Genomic DNA, 21,123 nt, shown 5'->3' with positions numbered 1-21,123 from the left:
TTCCGAAAAGGCATTGGAGTTCTGACACAAGTAAAACACTCCAGGAAAGTTTCTAGGATTGCCACAAACCTTGACCTTTTCCATAGGCTTACATCAGATCCTTTTATTTATTGCTCCGCGGGGGTTCCCCGTAAAGTAAAAATATACCAGAGTAGTAAAAAAAAATTCTGGTGGATAGTGAAAATAGTTTATGCACGAGAAGTTTTTATCCTCTGTCTCAAAGTAGGATTTAAAGTGGCACGCCTTTGTTTTTGAGCAATGAGCAATAAAATATTAGTTAATGGCATTATTCTTTATTATTACGCTTCAATTACCAAAATTTCAAGTTTTATATGCTCATTGGTAATTTTTAATCATCAATATAGCCTTCCTAAACAATTTTGTGAGCTACATCATTCTGAATAAGTTTCATTGTATCCTTAAAATACGCAATTCGCAAACACTTTCATTAATTTAGCAATACTTACGACTACAGCGATTTTTGGCCAGCTTTATTGATTTCAGCCCACTATGCGCCGGTTGGCCGCAGAGAAAGATGGCTCATTAGTTCGTTTTACATGGGGCACGTCATTCCGCAGGCTAGCTATGAATAACTTTTTTAAATTGCAAGAATGCGAGCTCGGAATCAGAACAGGGGCTATTTTGCCATCTCGCATCCATGCATTCTCTCATGCGCTCTAGCAACTCACCGCTTTACACGATGCAATTTTGACTGCGTCTTCGTACATAGGTCAGATTGAACAATGATGTGCACCGTGTAAAACGGCCTTACAGAGATTCTGAGAATAAAATGGTTGTCTTCAATGTGTTGGTTTCAACATGTCTGGTTGTGATCGCATTTCTAAATTTCCATTGAGCAGGATATTAACTTTAGTTTAAAAAGTTTTGATCCCTTCATTCGTTGTCCTCGTTTTGATAAGAGAAAGAGGCCTGACTAAAAAAAGAATGAAGTGAACGCATTATTATGTCGATTGACACGAGGAGATGTGAATGTCTTTTGGGTTGGCGAAGATAAAACAATTTGGGCAAAGTTCTTTCCAAAAAAAGAAAGTGAAGTCAGGAGCAGTGGGGGGAAAGACTCTCACTTATAAAACGATTACTTCATCATGAAAAAACAATCTGGTGGAGAGAGCCTCAGCAGCCAATATGAAGTGTTTGGTTATCGCCGTATTAGTTCTTGCTGCAGTGGGACTAGTTGTAGCTGAAGGTAAAATTTTATTATATTGTTATTACATACATAGTATTGGGGTATTAGTGCATATATTTCTCGTGACGCCGTCGAATTTTCAATTAGTATTTATTAATGATTAATGGTAGGTACATAGAAATATTGGACATGGGTCGAAAATGAATGACATAGTGTTTCGAAGTCCTGTGATCTTGATCACCACTTCGGTTACGATCCACGCACAAAAAATCCGTCCCAGTCATCCTGGCATCAGATATCCACTGGGATAAAACAACATCTCATATAGTTATTCATAGCCGGTCACTGTGGCCAGCGTAGCGGTCTGTTTTGTTTCGCTGAAACATATCTTCAATGTTCTTTATCGCTGGTGTATCCTGGAAATAGCTGTGCGGATTCTCGTTAAGTGATGTTAAATTCAATAGTCGACCAATTCTTTGGGTGAAATTGAGGTAGGATGCATAGAATACTCAGGGTAACACTCCATACTTATTTTACTTGCGCATTATAAAACCTTCGCAATAAAACAGGGGCAAATGAAAAATACAAACGCCGCGTCCGACCGTCGCATAAACTCTTTGATGACGAGTTATGCTTGTAACAAGAAGTACCCCAAATTTCATTGGTCTCTTCAGGCTTCAAAAATCGATTAAGGCCAGTTCAAAGTAATGAAACTTTACTCAATCAATGGAAAAAAATTAATTGCTCAATCATGATTGGAACTCAATTCTGCGACCTTTTTTTTTTGGCTAACCTTTTTAACCATTTAAACGTTGGCAACTTTAAGGTCTCAACGCGGGTTTCCCCAAAAGCCAAAAACACTAACCTACCGCGAAAGTCATATTTTTTATTGAATTTGATGATTTTTATTATAAAAAATTTCAACATTGGAGAATTTTGCTAAACAGGGGCGGGTCAACGGGCCAATCCCTTACATTTGATTTTCTGTAAAAGTAACTTGAAACACGAAATTCAATATTTTCTTTTTAAGTAAAGTTTACTTAATAAGTGCCATATAATTTAATGCCAGGAAGAAAACAATAACGTAATGGTGGCAGAGATTGGGCCTTATCTTCGAATGCAAAGACTGCTACTGCTTTTGTGGGCACAAATTTACCGTATGTAATGTTTAGTCACATTCAAAAGTCGGTCCACACACCCGGCGCAGCCGTCTCCGTTATTCTCCGAAGTCGACCTTTCCCATATTCCTTACGCGTTCCTTGTCCGATTGGGATCAATTTGACATGATCAGGTTGTACAATTGGTTCAACTTGACTACTTCTACCCTCTCCAAGAGTCCGAAGCACGATTTCAGAGGTAGGGAAGCCCTATAAACCTTTCCCCCGGGAGCCAAACCATTCCACAATCGAAGAGCGCGGAGAAGAATTAATGGATTTTTTCCGGCGAGTAACCCATCGCGCGAGGAAGATAGAGGAACATATGCAAATTGCAAATTTTTGCGTCCGGATTACATTAAGGACAGTGACTTAATAGTACGGATTTTCCCTGTCTGTGCGATGTTTCCCCCCATTGGTAAGGTTTCCTAGAACACTTACGGACAGAGGTTAAATTAAAAGTCAATTTCAATCAATGTTTACCCTTTTTTAATTCCACACTATCGATTAGGGAGGCAAAATAATTTGCGCATAATTTCTCCGCTCCCTCAGCCCTTAACGCTGAATCAGGTGCTCCGGGCCGTAGTTTTGGTCAGCTAGTAGGTCCTGCACCTCATGTTGTCCTACATCTTTATCGCGACTTAACCAGCCAGAAACGGAGGTAGGTAGGTGTTCACTGTCCTTACTGGACGTCTCATCGAGCGAGGAATATAGAGGAATATATGAGTCGTTTGGTAAATTTATGTAGCACACATTGTACAAATAAAATGTCGGAGCAATTCGAGCATAATACTTCAATATTTTTTTCCACATCGTCTTGTGAAAAATACGTAAATATTGGCGTACGTAAATACGTAAATATTATATACACCAATGAAGTAAAATCTGATGCTTTCCTAGCGAATACATTCGAAAAAGGCTATTCGGGCTTCCAGCTGGGTGGTCTCCCTCCATTCTGCCGACTCGTGTTCCGAAACGTCGGCAGAATGGAGGGAGACCACCCGGCTGGAAGCCCGAATAGCTTTTTTTCGAATCTACACCAATGTTAATATTGTCGTTTGTGTCATGGTTACCTTCCACGCTCGCGTTCACCCTTGTCGGTGACGAAGGATTTTCAGTCATTTTTCAATGTTTACAAGTGAAATAGCAGTGACTTCCCAAGTTTAAGCATATTTGGAATACAAGTGGTGCCTTCATTTTGAAAACCGCTACTTAATCCCATCTTGCAATTAGAAAATATGAAGTATTTTGATTTCTTACCTGGAAAAAACTATCGGTGAGGCTATTTTTTATGAGAGAAGATAATTTTTGCATTAAGTACATTCTTCAGATTAGCAATCGGATTTGCTTGAATTTCTTCATACAAGATAAATATAATTTTTCACTGAAAGAAGTCGCGAGATATTTATGTGCATTGAGTAAAATGGCAGGATTGTAGACCACAGTGCGTCGTAGGAAGTGTTGTCCTTATCTTTCTCGGGAATACTCGTGCAAAAGTACTGTTCACTGTTTTTTAAAAAAATTAGTGCGAGCAACATCAGCGTGGTATTATGATCGAGAGTCAACTAGGGGCGCAGCTAGGAATTAAGGCTAGGGGGGTTTCAGGCGCAACTAATACTAAGGAGTCTGGGGGTGTGGCATACCTGCCAGGGTAAGAGGGTAAGCAGGAGGTGCGAGGGCCCTCCGCCAGAAAAAAATTTAAGATAAATGGTTCAAAATGGTGAGTTTTACGGCCTTCTGAGGGATATTTTATTAATCCTTACACTACTTTTACGTAACATTAATCCAATTAAATAAAATAGATTAAACTTAAAAAATTGTCTGAGCTCTGGGGGGGTTTATGCCCCAAAACCCCCCTCGCTGCGCCACTGGAGTCAACCATTTATGGTGGTCATGGAAAAACAGCATTTATCTCCATTTATCTGTATTCTTTTCCATACTGACATCTCGAATGCTTTCATTATGCTTACTGCTCCCTCTTTCGTGGGCGTCTAAGTTTCCCCACCCTTAAGTGCCACACCCCAACCAGTATAATTGGTAGATAATAAATATACTTTGTATTAACTGCGCAGAAATAGTCATCTGCTACCCAACACGATATATTTTTATCGAAGGAAAATTATGCATGCGTAGTTTTATGCTTGTAGGAATATGATCAGTATATGTTAACCCGCAAGATTGACTCAGGGTATTCAGAACGTGAGTGTAAGTTCTATTATTGCTGTAAAATAACTTATAAATAATAATGTGGAGGGTATTGAAATGAATGATATCACCAGGTTCCAAGTTTGACCTCTCAATGAAAGGGGCAAAGATAAAAAGGTAAACTGAATGTGCCTTAAAATGATAATAAATAGGCAAACAATTTATGTAATTAATGCTTTCGCGGCTCATGGTGATTTAAGAGAGACATACAGGTGTATGCCGCGTGATTTATCGGAATTGCCCCGACACTTCGTGAGCGACTCCTGGCCACTTATTCAAGGGAATGATTTTCATGAAGAAGTGGCCAGCCTTTCCCATTCCCTTGAAGAAGTGGCCAGCAGTCGATCACGTAACTTCGGGGCAATTCCGATACATCAGGCGGCATACACACGTATGTCTCTCTTTAATAACTATTTAGACATTCGAACTTTCGATCAATATGAAGATGGGAGTTAATTACTTACTGATACCTGGAATGTATTAAGCTTTACTTAAATATTTGCTTATGGGAATTTTTAGCAACGACTCGAATGAAAATCATACTGAAGTGAACGTAATAATTTAGTACACATAAGTATTTTTTATTCATCGTGTGATGAGACACGTAGAAAACTGTAGGATAATATATGTCCCTAGAAAATGCTTAGGAATAATGAATGCGCCTATTAGAGTGTTTAAAATACTTAAAAATAGAGCAATATACATTAATAGAATTTGGTAATCATTTGTTAAAGGCGTTATATAGAAGGACATTTTGTAGACAACCTTTAGAATACCTACTCTTTCACAATCAGACTTAAATTCCGATTTTCGTGTTTTTCCATGTATGTGCGTTGCGAAGCAGATACGTCTCGGTATTTTTCAGTGCAAATCAGACTACTCAGACCATCTATCTTAGAATACTGTCAGGGCGCGTCACTGAGAACTTATGCTCCGCTTTGTGTTCTGGCACCGGAAGTCTGGGAAGTCGCGAAGAATTTCGGAATAGAGAAAAATGCATCGGTAAGACTTTCGCGGACGGTGACATAGGCAATACCCGAAGTTTCTGCTCATCGGAAAACGTAGTTGCTGGCGCTGGCCGTGGGGACCGACTATTGAAAGTGACTGTATGCGCATATGTCAATTTTTTTCTGGAGTTTTCGCATATCCCATAAAAAATAACGAATTTTTGAGGGGGCTCGGGCCCCCTCAGGCCCCATGGAGTCGGCGCCACTGATTGCAAGCATTACTTTTCACGCCCCTTACAATTGGTTAAATTCTCCGCGAATGCTTCTGCTTCCAAGTAGAGCCTTTCGAAAACCAACCCCTCTTCAAAAGTCTTTGAGTTGCCAAGCAGAAGAGGGCTCCTAACCGCTCAGCATAATGTTCAGTACTAATCCTACTACCTCTCCGGTTATTTTTGAGGGGGCGGCCGAAATGTTGTACTAGAAAAATGTCTATAACCGGCCGTGGGTTATGATGAGCCTTATTAATATTCCACTAGTAAAACAAGACTCTTATTTTCAATCATACGCATCGCTCTACACATTGAGGGTACTTTTTCACATTAGTACGCAACTTTATCACTTTATCCTTCCTGTCTTTGCATGCTTCACTTTCTTCGGATTTTGCCCGAAAATTTATAGAATTTATACACCAATAAGTGACGTAGTAACTGACCTATTATGAAGTCTCCAAGGAGTACAAATGATTCAGATCTTTCTTACTAACGTACTTCAGGTTGCCTCTTAAAATTTATCGCGTGAAACGGCGGGAAAAATTGAGGAAAGAGTGCGGAGAAGGTCACCGCTTATCAGTTACTCCTCGCCCTCGCGTGGATTAAAATATTTTTAATGATTCCTTTTCTGTATGAAATATGCTCCCTGAACGAGCAAATGAACCAAGACTTTAACGACGTCAGCAACTCACGAAAAGTGGACAGCAATTTTCGCGTTTTATAATTTTCAGCTTATGAGAAATTCTTTATTCGGAAGATATTGCAAAACTTATCTTTCCCTTTCATCTACCCAATTCTTGGAATGAATAGCGATTTCGGATTCGTGTCAACGACTCAATTACATATTATCAATTGCCCCTGCGAGCAATCACATCCTCATTTCATGTACGCCTAAAGTGTTGCCTACCTCTCAGGTTGTAGCTATATGGCCCTGCCGATCAGTGCAGTAAAATCTTGCCTCCCTTAGACCGAGCGTCATTTATAGATGACGCGCTGGACTTCACCCATATCCGAGCGTCATCAATAGATGACGGCTGACTACGCTGCTAAAAAAGTTTTGGATCTGGGCAAAGTTAAAATTTTTACCTTCGGGCTGAAAGTGTTAAATTAGCTGGCCGAGGATGTATTTGAATTCCAGGCCATTTTCCCAGTTTTTCAGACTGTTCATTGACAGTGGCGTAGCCGGGGGGGTCCGGACCCCCCCCCCGAAATATAAAAGCACAATTATTTTCCTTCATAAAAGAAAACAAAATATTGAAAAATCATGAATTTACTATTTTTTTAACAAATGAAGTTTTTTCAATTGTGAAATGTGTTAAAATTGGTTTAAAACCCATTACTTAGTACCCCATTTCAAAAATTTCCCCCCTGATTTCGGACCCCCTCCCCCGAATTAAATTCCTGGCTACGCCACTGCTCATTGATGTGTTTTAATGCACACAGATTATTAAAATATGAGTTAATTCAGTTTAATATTAAGAAACATATACATAATGCAATAATATTAACATGCATATAATGTAAATAAATTTCAATACCAAGTTCAGTTGGTCAGAAACCACTAAACCACCACGAAGACCTTCTACAAGTAACAATATAGTTAACTTCTCCTTGTTAATGTTACATTATGATCAATCAGAAGAATTAGAAAACAACAGAGATCAAGAGCATGAGGAGGTCAGAGGAGGGAGACCATCTTAACATGTTTATGGGGTGATGCTTTCTGCATCATCAAAAGCATTAAGCATCAAAACACCCGATGCATTAAGTATTCATTGGCTGCTTTTCAAACTGTGTAATTTGCTGTAGAATTCAAGAAAAAATATGCATGAAAATTGAAGTTATCATTATTTAATTACCTAACTATGTTTGTCTTGTGATACAGATGATCCACCACCATGCCCAAATGGCCCATGTGAACCAGGTATAATATGCATGCAGGAGTGTAATAGATGCAGATGTGATCATAAGGGTAGGAAGATGTGTACCTTGATGGCTTGTCCAACATGATCTGGCAATATCATAAAAGGTTAATAGAATGTATAGTGGGTCATGTTATTACAATTAACAGATTTCAGTTAATAGTTCTTAAAATAAATTGGGAAATCTTTAATAATTCCTTAAACAGTAACATGCCTTATTATTGCCTCTTTAGTACCTAATTGTTTCTATTTTTCTCTTCCAGTTTAAGTTGCGACATCTAAAAAGGAGCAGGAAGTGAAGAAGATGTTGCTTTTATTGATTGCTCTGTAGCACCAAAGAACATCAGTCCCATTATTGAATAAATATTTGAAAATATGAACATGCTTGAATGTATTTTTTAATTCTTCTACTTAAGGTAAAATTTAAAGTAATCTATTTTGCTATGAATCATCTATAACACTATAATTTATCCATCGATTAGTTGTGTTGTTGGACTATTGCTCTTGTGCTACTATCTTTCCATGTGTCTACAACTCAAAACTATTCAGCAAATTTCCTGGTAATTTACCGCTGAAACACCAAACAAAAAAATTCTGTCATTCCTCACAGCCACAAAATTTCAGTTTTATTGTAGCAACAGAAATCCATTGCATGATGTGAAACCAGAGATCTTCATTCATATTCTCTAGTTGGGTTTGCACCACATTGAAGGCTGCTATTCTGAATGAGGGGCCGGAATAAATAGCGGTAGGTATTTCGTCACTTACTTTACTCATGAAATCATAGGCTTATACTCACAGTAATGGGGTCTGTTATCCTCCCATTGATAATTAACATACAAATTTTTTAGAAGTTTTGATTTAATGCAGTCAATCAATCTCAGGCTTAAAGGTACAATAAGTTGAAAGAACAGCCAGGGAAAGAGGGCTATATAAAAGAAAATCTCTCCAAATGATTCCCATGCACACTAAGATTTCCCTGTGTTGAATCTGGTAACAAGCTCGCACTACAGCGAGACCACTGGTCAGTCAAAAGATCTTTTTCCCATGCATCAATCAGCAAACTTTAGCAGTCATAATTTAGCAAAAAAAGTTAACGAGCCATAAAACTTGGTGTCTCTATCATATACAAGGTAATCATTACCATATACATGCATATGGTAATGTATGCTGTGAACAGGAAGTTAGGTGTAACCCTCCAGCAGCACCCAAACATAAACTCAATGAACACTAGAGAATCACAATCTCTTGACAGACTGGATGGCACCATGCAAGATTGTTGACTGAGTTAGTAACTAAAGTTGAAAAAAAAATGGGATCGGTAACACGTTGGTGGCTCTCCCATAGGCAGGAAGCAGGCAAATGTGGTGCCATCTCCAGACAGTGGCTACAAGATGAACCCAGGCGTGACCCACCAATCAGATTGAAAGAACCGGTAGGTTCCACACCTGTCTGAATTCGGTAAGGGAGATTCTCTGCAGGGAACGTGCTATGCAGAAATAATAGTAATTTTTTCCACTTTGACATCACATTATTAGAAGATGCCATTAATTCATCTCAACCTTGTGCCAGAACTGTCCACAACGAATGCCCGAGCTTCCTAAAAAATTCGTTATGGATGTGAGGAAAAAATTGTGTCAGGCTTTGTAGATTTTCCGCGGAGTGTCCCGATATCGAGATTAGAGTTACCAGGGTTCTAATGTTGATCATATGACTCTTCTAAAATGCTTCAAAAACTTAAAACTCACTACTTATAAAATTTCCTGGGGCAAGATCCCCGGTTTGGGCCCCTCCCAATATTTTTCAAATATCAGCATCCCTGATTTTGACCAATAAAGAATTTAAAAATTTCCTATACAAAATATCTTCAAAAAATCTATCTTACACAAAATACGTAAATAAAAAAACAATTATTAAAACAAATCAACCCAATTTGGGTCATACTTTTATTTCATTTTGAATAGCATAATAACAACATTTGTCAACAAAGATAGACATTCAGGAAACTTCATTCATTTCTTAAAGTAACAATAGCTTCCAATAATGAGCAAGGATTAGGCTTCTTGGCAGTGGCCCAAACATTAATTCCATGGTCAAGCAAGGCTGCAGTTGTACTAGGACCGATACTGATTAACTAAAAGAGAATAATAATTCTGTAGGGAGGTGTGATACAATCAACTTTAGTTAATTATCATTGAATCTAATTACCTTAACTTTGTCCAATGAATATTGACTAGACTTCATCATGGGCACAGTATACTTCACTCCAGAGGGACTGAAGAAAATAATGAAGTCAGGCACCCTCTTGGGAAAGGAAGTAAAATTACAAAAAAATAATATAAGCCGACAAAATATATTTCAGGGAAACAGCATTGAAAGAACATATTACCTCTTTCAGGACACCATTTAAATTCTCTTCCAATAATGGATGCTGGCAAGTTTCATAAACCATCACTTCCTCTACATAAATATTCTTTCCCATCAAAAATTGAGGAAGTGTGTCTGTCTTTAAGTTTCCACAAGGAAAAAGCAAAGGCTTAGAAAACTCTCCTAGAGAGAGAGAGAGAGAGAGAGTAGTAACGCATTAATGCATATCCGTAATGAATATTTTTCGTGGTTTACAAGAAGTTTTATATCAGTTTTATAGGAGGAATAATGAGTGATGATGACGACTCTTACTTTTAGCTATTTCTTCACCCAACTCTTTGGCATTGCCACTTTCCTTTCCCTCACTTTCCAAACCAAGATGATCAAGAAGACAACGACTAGTAGATTCACCCACCACAAAAATGGAGCATGTTTTCCATCCTGGGTTCAAAGTTCCTTGGTCACCCAAACTCAAAGCCACACCTTTCACTGCTCGTGGACTAGTGAAAATTATCCCTATAACGTAATGATTTTTATGTAAATGTTGTCACTTAAAGTTGAGATATGATATTCTTTACATACCCGAGTAAGATCCAGGGTCATTCAACTTCTCAAACAGCACATCCAAATTGCAAAACGTAAAATCTATAGGAGGAATAATCGTAACATCGATACCAGCTTCTTGAAATTCACGCTCGTAGGCATCAGGCCTACCGTCACCATCCACGGCTTTAAAAATAATCGCACTCTTAGCCATTTCATCCGTCTGTCAAATGAAAAGTAACTTTTAAACGGAATAACATATTGTTCACAAACTTCACGAATAAGTTCCTGACTAATAATCAACCATTCCGCTGCAGTTGACCCCCGCCTCCTCCTGGGAATGAACGCGTTCTATTCGTTTTTGTTTTATTGTTTACAAACTGAAACAGTTGATATACGGAATGCCGAACTTAAATTATAGAGGTGGAGAATACATTATATGTGTAATGTATTAATCATGTAGCGGTGTAGGGACCATTGGATACATCTATTCTAACCTGTTCTTGTTGACAGAATTAGCAAGCTGGATAGCCGTTAAGATTGGCAGTTACAGAATGTTAGTATTTTCTGATATATGCGATATATGTTGGACGTCTTAAGAAGTGCACTGTGCGCCAATTTTTTGTTAAGTGTTTTAAATATTCTATTTCTTCTTTTAGAGACATTGCATCTCAATCAGTGAAAGTTTCTGTGACTTGTTATGCTCTCTTCGAAGAGAAAATGGTGTGCTTGAGTTAAGAAACAGGAAGCATGGTGAAAGTAATTTTAGTTCATATTTGATAAGGGTGAGTTTAAACTTCTATACTATATGTTTAGTGGCTGCAATGTTTGGTTGGTGCCTTTGTTACTTTCATTAAATGCTTCCGATAGAATGCGTCCAATCTATCGTTGACGTTACCTACGTTATGAGGAATTAGTAATGACCAGTGCTTAATTCATTTAGTACTGGTAGCTCATCTTCCCCTATGGAATAGAGAGCACTTAATTATTGGAAGCCTGGGGTGTTGATTAGAGAGGTCGAATGGGTGTGGCAGTAAGGTACGTACTCTATTGTTGAATAAGGAAACAATATCAGGACTATCAAAGGGGGTTACGGGCATTGTAAATGAATTTTATGCCTTATTAAAGTTAGAGACGGGAGACCCTTGGGAGGAATAAAAAGGATAAAACTGAGTTTGTAGATGCCTCACTGAGGTTTGGGTTTCTTTATTGTACAATTTTTGCAGAAAAAGTTGTATCACTGTTAAGAGGGGCAAGATTAGAGGGAGCAGACATTGACCAAATTGGTGGACTAATAGGTGATCACTGGAGGAACTCTGGATAAGAAGTAGGATTGGAGTGCCTTTGTACCACTGGTGATATCAGTGAACCGGTAGAGTAATCCTAAGAGTGACATGGCTTTTGATTTTATTGCTTGAATATGTTCAGAGAACAGAAGTTTGTGGTCCACGATATTTCCTAGAATGTTCATTGATGACTTACTATTAAGGACAAGGAATAAATTCCATACATCAAAATGGATAGGCGTTTTCTTTGCAAATAATGTCATTGTGATGCACTTGTTTAAGTTCAATTTCAGCCTCCAGAGACAGCACCACTCTTTGGTTTATGATATGGCATCCTGTAGCATATTAAAATCTGCGAGATAATTTATCTGTTAAAAAATATTTTGCTGTCATCAGCATAGTGTAGTCTATGGGCTTGAGAAGAACGAACTTGAGGGGCGAGATCATCAATGAATGGGTTGAAGAGGCATGGCCCAAGCATGCTACCTTGGGGCTCTCTCAAAGTAACGTGATACCAGGATCATGAAATAACGGCAAGTATTACTCTTAGGGCTCTGTTTTGAAGGAAATTGGACAAGAGACTAAGGAAGGTGCCATGTATATTAAAATGGGAGCTGAGTTTATGTAGCAGGATTTTATGGTTTAGGCTGTCAAAGGCATAGGAAAAATCAAGAAAGATGGTGTCGAGTTGAGATTTTTTGGCCATCAATTGTACTGCTTGTTGCTGAAATATTAGTAGGTTTGTTAAACAAGAGTGAGAGTAAAAAAGAGAAGGAAGCCGAGTTGATTAGGGGAGAGAAAGGGGAAAGTGAAGTAGTAAAGTCAGTTCAGGATGATCGTTTCACTGACAGAAAGGGGAAGTAGCAAGATAGGACGATAGTTTTATAGAGAGAATTCATATTTAGGGCCAGATTTATGAAAAGGAATATCTACTATTTTCCATTGAGAAGGATTGTGCCATAGTAAAAGTTGCAATTTAAAAGGAGGGCAATGGGAACTGAGAGAGACAGAGCACAGTTGCATACAAATATGGGACTGAGACCATCAGGGCCAGGTGAGTGGGATCTTTGAAGTAGACCTTGAGGAACTTCCTTAGAATCAGTCTGAATTTCTTGGAGGTAGTGACTGTTGACAAGAGAGAGGGAATAGTCATCTGTGAGAGAGAAATTAGACGCCAGCCCTTCACTTCCCGTGAAAGAAGGAAGAAGTTCAGTCTGTCTGTTCCTACCACAATGGGATTATTTAGTGACACAGCATCAGGAATCCGAGGGATATTACGGCATTTATTAGCAAAGGTCCAGAATATTTTTGGATCAGAAGTTATGGAAGAAGATAGTTCTGAAATGCTCTCTTTGCAGTCATGGCAAATGAGGGATTTTGATAAGCAATGTGAATCCAAGAATACTCTGTAGGATGATGTGAAATGTTTACTCTGGGATAGTCTTTACAAAGATACCAAGCTCAATTTTTGTTGCCAAGGGTATGAATTGTGTCAGTCTTGAACTACGAAGGGAATCTTTTAGTCTTGTGGTCACAAAGGGAACAAAGTCTTTGATGGCTCTGCCAATAAGAGTGTAGAAGTCCAGGCCACTTCATCTGGAGACAATGAGGCTAGTCCAAGGGATTAACTCAAGTGTGCAGTTGAGTTCATTCCAGCAAACCTTCGACCATGCAGGGAAGGGTTTATGGGGTCTGGAAGGAGCCCCAAGGCGATTCCTCGTAAACAAAATGTAGAAGAAGAACCCTTTTTACTTCTGTTGTTGAACCTACCCTTTAATTCTTTTCCATTTTCTGGTCTCCATATTAAGAACCAAATGAGCAACTATCTTGAAAGAGCACAAAAAAAGTTTCCTATAGTGGTTTCTCCACAACATTCGGTGTGAACAAACTCTGGTAATATAAGATTTACAATCGCTTATAGTCTGCTGCCAACTTGCTGACCTTCAATTCCTACATGGATTATCTAATAATACGATCAACTGTCCTTACCTATTAAAGCTATTATCTTTTGATATCACCTATGGCTTCAAAAGACCAACCAAACTATTACCTTTGAAATTTAGCCACAAAAACTTCATGTAGAATGCACTGTTATTCAGAGCGTACCGCACTTAAATTGTAGTGGGACCATCTCTTGGAATCATTATTAGCACAGCTCATTATTCTATTTTAGATCATATTTTTCAATCTGCTTGGTAATGGTATTATATCTTATCATGTATGTACATATAAACTACACTTGCATATTCCTTTTTTACTGTTTTAATCCTCGGTGTATGTTATTTTGTTATTTATTATCGTATATCTGATTTATATGCTTTACTCTCAATATTATCGCTTGCTGTGCAATTTATTTTAACAAGTGTTAGTTATATATTAAACTTTTTGTATTATGCATTCAATTATATTGTAAAAATGTAATCAAAGCTATTTGAGCATTGGTTTTATATTATGTTTTAAGAATTTTTTTGTTCAATATGTTGAACAATACTTGATTTTTTATTGAAATGGAAATAAATAGCCCTATTTATTTTGTAGATGGTTTCCTGTGTGGCTTATGGCTGCAATAATCGGCAAGACACTAGAGGACCTGGAGTTACATTTCATAGGTAAGATAATTTAATGAATTTCCAGCTTGGTTTTATTTCTATTGAATGCTCAATAGGGTGGTTTCCTATTTTTTAAATTAGATTATTACTCCTGGAGTACGTGTTCCACACTTTTAGATTTTTAAATGAAAATATCTATTTTTCACGAATATTAAATGAAATGTGAAAATTTTCAAGCGTGCGAAAACTCGACGGCTAAGAATGAATGCTGGGAAAAGCGTCGTATTGATTCCAGCTGCCGTTGTGTGAGGCCACCTTGTTGCGAGGCTATGAGCGCCGAAACGATGCAGGCTGCCAGAAGGTAGTAGAGTACCCTGTTAGTAGGTAGCACTTGGCTTAAATAAGGATTATTAATACCCCATCAAACGAAGGAAACCTTCTGACCATAGGCAATTTTAATAGGTGATTATTAAGAGATGTTTCCCTGAGCTCTGTGCCACATGCATGCATTGGTAATCTCAGACGATTTAAAACTCATGACTACTTGTATAGCACCTGGGGCCCTGTGACGTCCCGTGGAGTGGCATCGGATGGGCGCCAATCTGTTTTTTTTTTTTTCAAATGAGGTTAAAATTGACCGTTTACATTCATCTAAACTGAGATTTCTAAAGCCAAATAATTTGTATACATATTATGAATACACTAATGGTGGGTAACGAATTGCAATCAATGCCTTTCGTTTTCTTTGATGAAGGAAACTACCCTATTTTTATGTTCTATATTTTGTAAATTTCAACCAAACATTTATGGTGAATTTATGCTATGTAAAGATCTTATGCTTAAATGTACATTTAAGTGGCTTCTTATGTGTAGGTTTCTTTCAAGGAATCAAAATGTTACTCAGTTGATCTCATCGTTCTCTTACATATCTCAGTTTACCATCCCATGCGACAATTGTAGTTACATATTTATCAGCTTAACAATTGTTAACTGAATACAGTAGCTGTGCTGATATTGTATATTAGGGTGGGCTGGAAATTGACTTGTGCAGGAAAGTTGTCTTCTTATATGTAAATCAATGTCTCAGATTCAAAATTTTTCCAAAATCAGATAATATTAACCATCATATTAATTCACCGGGTAAGCATAAGATTTTACTTCATATTGTACGTAGTTAGGAATTCAGAGGCTGTATTGTCATGAACAGATGTAACTTCGTTAATATTCTTCCAACTGTGGAATTGATAATTTTATACATTGGAATTAAGTCCCCGCTAGGAAGGACCAAAAGAAGCTGGTGATGAGACTGTGTGATTATCTGCGAGACCCATCGTAACGAATGTCCTGCAAAAATGCTCTGTACAGAGGGGACCGAAATCCCATGGGGCTCAGTTCAGCAGTCATGCTAAGGAGAGAAATCTACCATCTTGAAAGGGTTAAAAGGAAATATTCTTTTTATTGTCCTCCTGGTTGTCACTACATTGCTCTGTAAATGCAGTGATTTGCTTCTAGTGATTGGTCTGTTTGGGGTTGGATATTATTTTGCCTATTTAATAGCTCAGGTTTCCAATCGTCTCCCCATTTCTCCTCATAATTTTTTGGGCAAGAATGTTTTAGCCTCTAATGTATTTTGGCAACATATACGTTTACATTTATATGTCTTCTTTGATTGTTCTTAACCCTTTAAGGTCCATAAGGGTTGTAACCATTAAAATGCATAACAAAATACATTTTATAGGCTAATTTTGATGCGTAGATTCCAAAAACATTTATATAAAAGTGATATCTCTAATAGTTTCTGAGATATAGCCTGGGATAAATATGTCCCTTTGTACAGTATGTGTAAAATTTATTCAGAAAAGGAAAATCATGTGTGCTGATTATGGAAAGTTTTATTTCAAAATATTAAGCCAATGAATATTTTCTAGAGGTATTTTATAAATCTTATTTAAATCTTAAAATTCCATGCATATGGTAATGTATGGCATGTCCATAAATTAATAGAAAGAATAATTAAACAAATATAGCAGAAATTTTTTAATTTTTTCAGAGCATCCATCAATGTCATAATAAAATTTTAGTGTGTATTGTGTCAACTACTATTATTAAGAAACTTACTTTATCCATAAAAAATTAACTATGAAATAAGGGGATGAATAAGAGTAGAGGACCCTGAACACCCCACACAAGTGGAAGGAGAGCTCTTACCATGGAAGGAAGGGGTGATGAGCACCGCCAAAGCGATCTGTTATGCCTTTTCTTCAGAGGAACCCCAAGCCCCTTTTTACTTAGTGCCTATCCTGCCCCCTTTTTATAGCTCCTCATACCAAACATATTATGTTGTTTGGTTATAGGTATCTTTGCCAAACTATGTCAGAGCCATAGAGCATCTGGAGAGGGCGTTAGCTGAAAAAAGTGAAGCCAGCAGAAACCTGTTTACCCGATGCGCTTTTGTTCGTCCGCCATATTCCTTTACCTCGCTCGCTCGTTTTCCCATAAAGGTACGTGTTAAGAAAAAAACCTAATTTTCAGTATACCGAGGCTGCTGAAGCATTCTGAAGGTATGCTGATATTCTAGAATTCATCTTAATACTGGTATATTATTATCTCCGTTAAAAAGTGAGTATTTAACCTTGAAAACGACATGTTTATTCAACCTTCGCAGATGGTTTGCTGCGCGGCTTACGGGTGCAGTAATTGCCCCGGTAAAAAGATACCTGGACTCACATTCCACCGGTAAGTTGCAAAATAGTCAATTATTAGTAATATTTATATCATTTGCTTGAAGTGCATGGTCAACCTTGTTAATTGTCTATGTGTGCCGCGTGCAGCAGGTGGACTCATGTGCGGCAGTGTACTGGTTATTTGTTACTTATCCTTATCAGTGCTAAAATTGTATTATACTATGTTGAATTTTGTCATGAGTGATAATGCTTATCGTAATGAAGTAAGATATTTAAAAAAAGATCCGTTCTTTTTCGGAACTCTTTTCATCCCTGTGTACCATCGCTGGTGAACATTTTTGTGTATTGACATAATTACAAATATTTTGTTAATATTGTATTGAATAATTTGTATTATTATAAAAAATAATATATTGTGAGAAGTGATATTCATATTATTTTCCTTGAATCACGATTTATTTATATTTTTGACGGATTATTAGCCAAATAAAATCTTGTAGTGCACGCAATAGCAATTAAACGTGATTATTATCGTAGCATTCAGTGTCCTCCCATTCCTCTCTCGTCCATTTATCCATTTTTATTTACTTTCATAATTGAATTTGGTTTAATACATTCTATTGTAAATATCAGAAGTTATATACTTTAAGGGTTCACATGAATTCATCAGATATTTTTCAGCTTTCAGCCAAAAATTAGTTGCTATTGTCGCAAGTGACTTGTCGTGCGTCATATTTTTAATTTGCCGCACCGTGGTTGAATCGTCTATTTCATCCAAAAGATGCATTTTTTCCGGTTTTATATTCAACAAATAATCTTCGCTCATCGGTGGGAACGGCTTTTTCCGGCTGTCAGTAGGGAAAATATTGAGTTTCCTTTGACGAATATCCCGTAAGGAACCATGTATTTCTGCTTCACCCGAGGTAAAGGAATATGGCGGACGGGCTGAAGTGCCACGCCCCCCCGGCTTCACTTTCCTACCGTGGGAGGGGTAGCTAACGCCCTCTCCAGATGCTCTGTGGTCAGAGCACATCAAAAGTAAGGAAGAAGCATGTCATTCATTGCCTTCCTTCTAGATTGCGACCACAGCCACAACCTCGAGGGTCTCTACCCCCCTTAAATTAAAAAAATTATTCAGAGATGTGTTTAGAAAAGCTTGTGGTTTTGATGAACTGGTCACTCTTATCATTCAACAAAGTGAAGTTAATTCGAAACAAATGAGGGCATCTTTCTAAACTACTGCCGAAGAGATTATTGTTTTTTCGGGGTGATTAGTGATGTGTTATCATGTGGTTCCGAGTTTTAGGGACTATTGCTCCTCTGAGCCTGATATGCAAGTGCCTTGTATTTCCAATAATCGACAATATAATGTCTCAAAGGAAATTTGAAATCATCAGGAATGCTTTGCGAATTGAAAATATTGAAGAAATGTTTCTAGGGCTGGAGGGTTGTACCACGGAGAGTAATTGGGGTTAGTGGCATCCAGTCAGTTTAGCATATGTAAATTTTCTCCATGGGCAGTGTCTATTAAATCTATCAACACCACGAGATAAAACATGGCGTACAAAACATAAAGCATTTTCCCTTCTGCCAGGGAACATGATGCCAATATTAGGTTATGATACTGCGTGCAAGCATCAGTCGGAATACTGAAAAAAATACCTCTAAGTTGGTGCACAGCAAGCAACATATTACTTCCAACAGTCCATTTCTAGAATACTCACAAAGCAAAAATTTTGATCCAACTCCATTTAAGATAGGTATTGCGTTCAACCTCAGTTATTGTTCATGCCTTGCTAATATTGGTAGTCATTCAATTATGAATCAATTTACGTGAAATAATACCAGTTCTCACTCCCTTATGGTCCATATGGGGACTTGTGTATCCCATTGTGTAAAAAAATTAATTTTGTCAAAACTAGGGCATAATTTCAAAGTTTTTTGTGCTCAATAGACTAGACACGCGTAAAGGATAAACTGAAAGTTCTGTTATAATTGGCCTTAGCATTGATTTGTTTCTTACTTAAAATTGATTTAAGGTTTCCGAAAAATCCTGAAAGGAGAGCAGCTTGGACAAAAGCTGTTAGGAGAAAGAACTGGGCTCCAAGCAAAAGCAGTGTTCTTTGCTCGGAACATTTTTTGCCTGAAGATATGGACAGGACTTCACTCTGCAATGTGCGAATAAGGGAGAATGCAGTGCCATCTGTTTTCCCTGGTCATCCACCACGCTTGCAAAATGTAAGTTAAAAAAAAAGGTTTCTTTAGGTATCTAATACTGCCTTTAACTCATTTAATTCTGGATATGAGTTTAGAACTGGTTCTGCATACATGTCTAACATTTTTGGAACATGAAACAAGCTCAAAATGAAAGTCTCATAATTCATGGCATAAATTTTTAAATTCAAGCCATTTCGGTTTTGCTGAAACATTAAAATATTTACTATGTTTTTCATGAAGGAAGCCACTTTCACAAATGCATTTTCAATAAACGGCATTGTTGGGAAAACATAGTTAAAAATTTTGATTCTTTACAGCAGAACCTAGCCCTAAACTGTTTCCTTTGAAAATCTCATTTTTACATTGGTCTTTGTTGTTATTATACAACATATTGATTTCACTCGTTCTTAAAATATTTTTAAAAATTGTTCTCTCAATTGTATTTTCTATGGAAGCATTGTCCTCTTATTGATCATCTGTCATATTTGTGTTTGATCCCGTAGCCGACCATTTTTGTTTTCTCTGCTTTACGATTTGGATACACTATTTTACTCTATGAGAAATTGACTATTAAGTGTATTTGTGTACCATTATGTGATAATTATTGTTGTAACAATACTTTTTGCAGCCAAGGGCAAGAAATCTAAAAATGGTAAGGAGTGCTGTACATAAATCATCCTCTGGCAACTCTACTTCTACTTCCGATGCTTTGCCTGAGCCTCTATTGTCATCAGTGAAATGTGAGATTGAATGGGAGGCTGCTGCTCCACAGAATTGTCCCAGAGATGAAGATGATGATTCAAATGGGACCTCTGCCATAAGTGATGCTGTTTCTCCTTCTCCTTGTGTGTCCATGTTCTCTGAAAGACATTTGATGGAACCATCTGTGTTTGAAATGTTATTGGTAGATGAAAATATCCTTCCTTTACCAGCGACCTGGGCTAGGATCATACCTTTTTTTGGACCGAAGGTGATTGTGTATACCCAGTTGATTACCATAAATAAGGAGAACGTGATTAAACCAGTTATTTATAAGGAAGTGTGTGTGCTAGAAAGTGGATGTGTGACCTGTTCTGTGATTGGGTGCCAATTGAAGAAAGAACTTTTTAGGTTGCCTGAAGGACCCCTGGAGTCCTGTAAGCAACTTGAAAATATTCTCGTACGATTGGATGCACTTGAAGTATGTGAGGGTATCACGGAGAGAGGATCTGTGGAAAGTGAGAGGAAGGTTTGTTATCTTGACTGTATGGGCAAGTGGAGACACAAGAATTGTCTCATAGCTCGTGCAGCTGATCTCACTTGTGCTGTATGCTATTCAGTAATCAATTCCCGGTATAGTAAGCACCTTCGCTGGTAAACAATTGTAAGGGTGTTGACTTTTACTGTTTTTAAGTTGTATATAATGACCAAGTACAAAGGAGAAGTAAAATGCCAAGAAGTAAGCAAAATTGTCTTACGAAAGTCATTTTTTTTACAATTTCAAAATCATTGCCCGCAAAACGTGCTGCCTTTCAAGGTTTTGCTATCCCCTGAAGGTTAGTGTGAGGTTTCTGTCTGTTATAGCTACCGATACATCAAGCAATAGCATAAGCTTTAAGGTTCCTTCTAGCTGTTTACTGTGTTTGGGACTCTCGGAGGAGCATTAAAATTTATCTGATTATGGAGCTATTATTTGGGTCATCATTAAACCTTAGAGGAGTATCTTGGAAGAGGTAAAAGATCTATGCTTAAAAACGTTGTGAAAGAAGCATAGACATAACCTTTGCAAATCTCAATATTTATGGCATTTTGGTGTATAAAAGGACTATTTTGAATTCACCACATTGAGAACAA

General features: G+C 37.6%; 2 protein-coding genes and 2 long non-coding RNA genes across 5 annotated transcripts; 3 read left to right on the top strand and 1 right to left on the bottom strand.

Moving 5' to 3' along the window:
* The first annotated feature begins 1,098 nt into the window (after nt 1–1,098).
* LOC124154089 lies at nt 1,099–8,024 on the top strand. The gene is made up of 3 exons (XR_006863824.1): nt 1,099–1,207; nt 7,608–7,751; nt 7,908–8,024. It is a non-coding gene; the product is annotated as an uncharacterized LOC124154089 (long non-coding RNA).
* Nucleotides 8,025–9,557: 1,533 nt separating this feature from the next.
* On the bottom strand, nt 9,558–10,880 carry LOC124154087 (uroporphyrinogen-III synthase-like). Of its 2 annotated transcripts, none has more exons than XM_046527599.1 (5): nt 10,594–10,880; nt 10,324–10,527; nt 10,034–10,194; nt 9,853–9,945; nt 9,558–9,778 (listed from the first exon to the last, which is right to left on the bottom strand). In XM_046527599.1, exons 1-5 carry the CDS (start codon nt 10,766–10,768, stop codon nt 9,653–9,655), a joined length of 759 nt encoding a protein of 252 aa, XP_046383555.1. In that variant the 5' UTR covers nt 10,769–10,880; the 3' UTR covers nt 9,558–9,652. The 2 variants fall into 2 exon arrangements, with proteins under 2 accessions (XP_046383555.1, XP_046383554.1); XM_046527598.1 differs by having other exon boundaries at nt 9,853–9,948; nt 10,594–10,877.
* Nucleotides 10,881–10,976: 96 nt separating this feature from the next.
* Nucleotides 10,977–16,796, top strand: LOC124154088. Its single transcript, XR_006863823.1, has 4 exons — nt 10,977–11,110; nt 11,214–11,339; nt 14,379–14,449; nt 16,744–16,796. It is a non-coding gene; the product is annotated as an uncharacterized LOC124154088 (long non-coding RNA).
* A 58-nt stretch (nt 16,797–16,854) lies between these two features.
* On the top strand, nt 16,855–20,738 carry LOC124154085. The gene is made up of 4 exons (XM_046527594.1): nt 16,855–16,890; nt 17,055–17,125; nt 19,113–19,311; nt 19,919–20,738. The coding sequence occupies exons 2-4, from the start codon at nt 17,055–17,057 to the stop codon at nt 20,645–20,647; spliced, it is 999 nt and encodes a 332-aa protein (XP_046383550.1). The 5' UTR covers nt 16,855–16,890; the 3' UTR covers nt 20,648–20,738.
* The last annotated feature ends 385 nt before the right edge of the window (nt 20,739–21,123 follow it).

The sequence above is a fragment of the Ischnura elegans genome, chromosome 2 (genome assembly GCF_921293095.1).
Source record: "Ischnura elegans chromosome 2, ioIscEleg1.1, whole genome shotgun sequence".
Taxonomy (NCBI): Eukaryota; Metazoa; Arthropoda; class Insecta; order Odonata; family Coenagrionidae; genus Ischnura; species Ischnura elegans.
This window is presented reverse-complemented; position numbering and strand designations above follow the sequence as displayed.

Excerpts from the sequence above, each read along its gene's own strand:
- LOC124154087 (XM_046527598.1), bottom strand. The coding sequence starts at position 10,768 with ATGGCTAAGAGTGCGATTATTTTTAAAGCCGTGGATGGTGACGGTAGG. Across the intron at positions 10,528-10,593 it reads TGACCCTGGATCTTACTCGG|GGATAATTTTCACTAGTCCA; the intron begins GTATGTAAAGAA and ends ATTACGTTATAG. Across the intron at positions 9,949-10,033 it reads TAAATGGTGTCCTGAAAGAG|AGGGTGCCTGACTTCATTAT; the intron begins GTAATATGTTCT and ends TCCTTTCCCAAG.
- LOC124154085 (XM_046527594.1), top strand. The coding sequence starts at position 17,055 with ATGGTTTGCTGCGCGGCTTACGGGTGCAGTAATTGCCCCGGTAAAAAG. Across the intron at positions 17,126-19,112 it reads CCTGGACTCACATTCCACCG|GTTTCCGAAAAATCCTGAAA; the intron begins GTAAGTTGCAAA and ends AATTGATTTAAG. Across the intron at positions 19,312-19,918 it reads ATCCACCACGCTTGCAAAAT|CCAAGGGCAAGAAATCTAAA; the intron begins GTAAGTTAAAAA and ends TACTTTTTGCAG.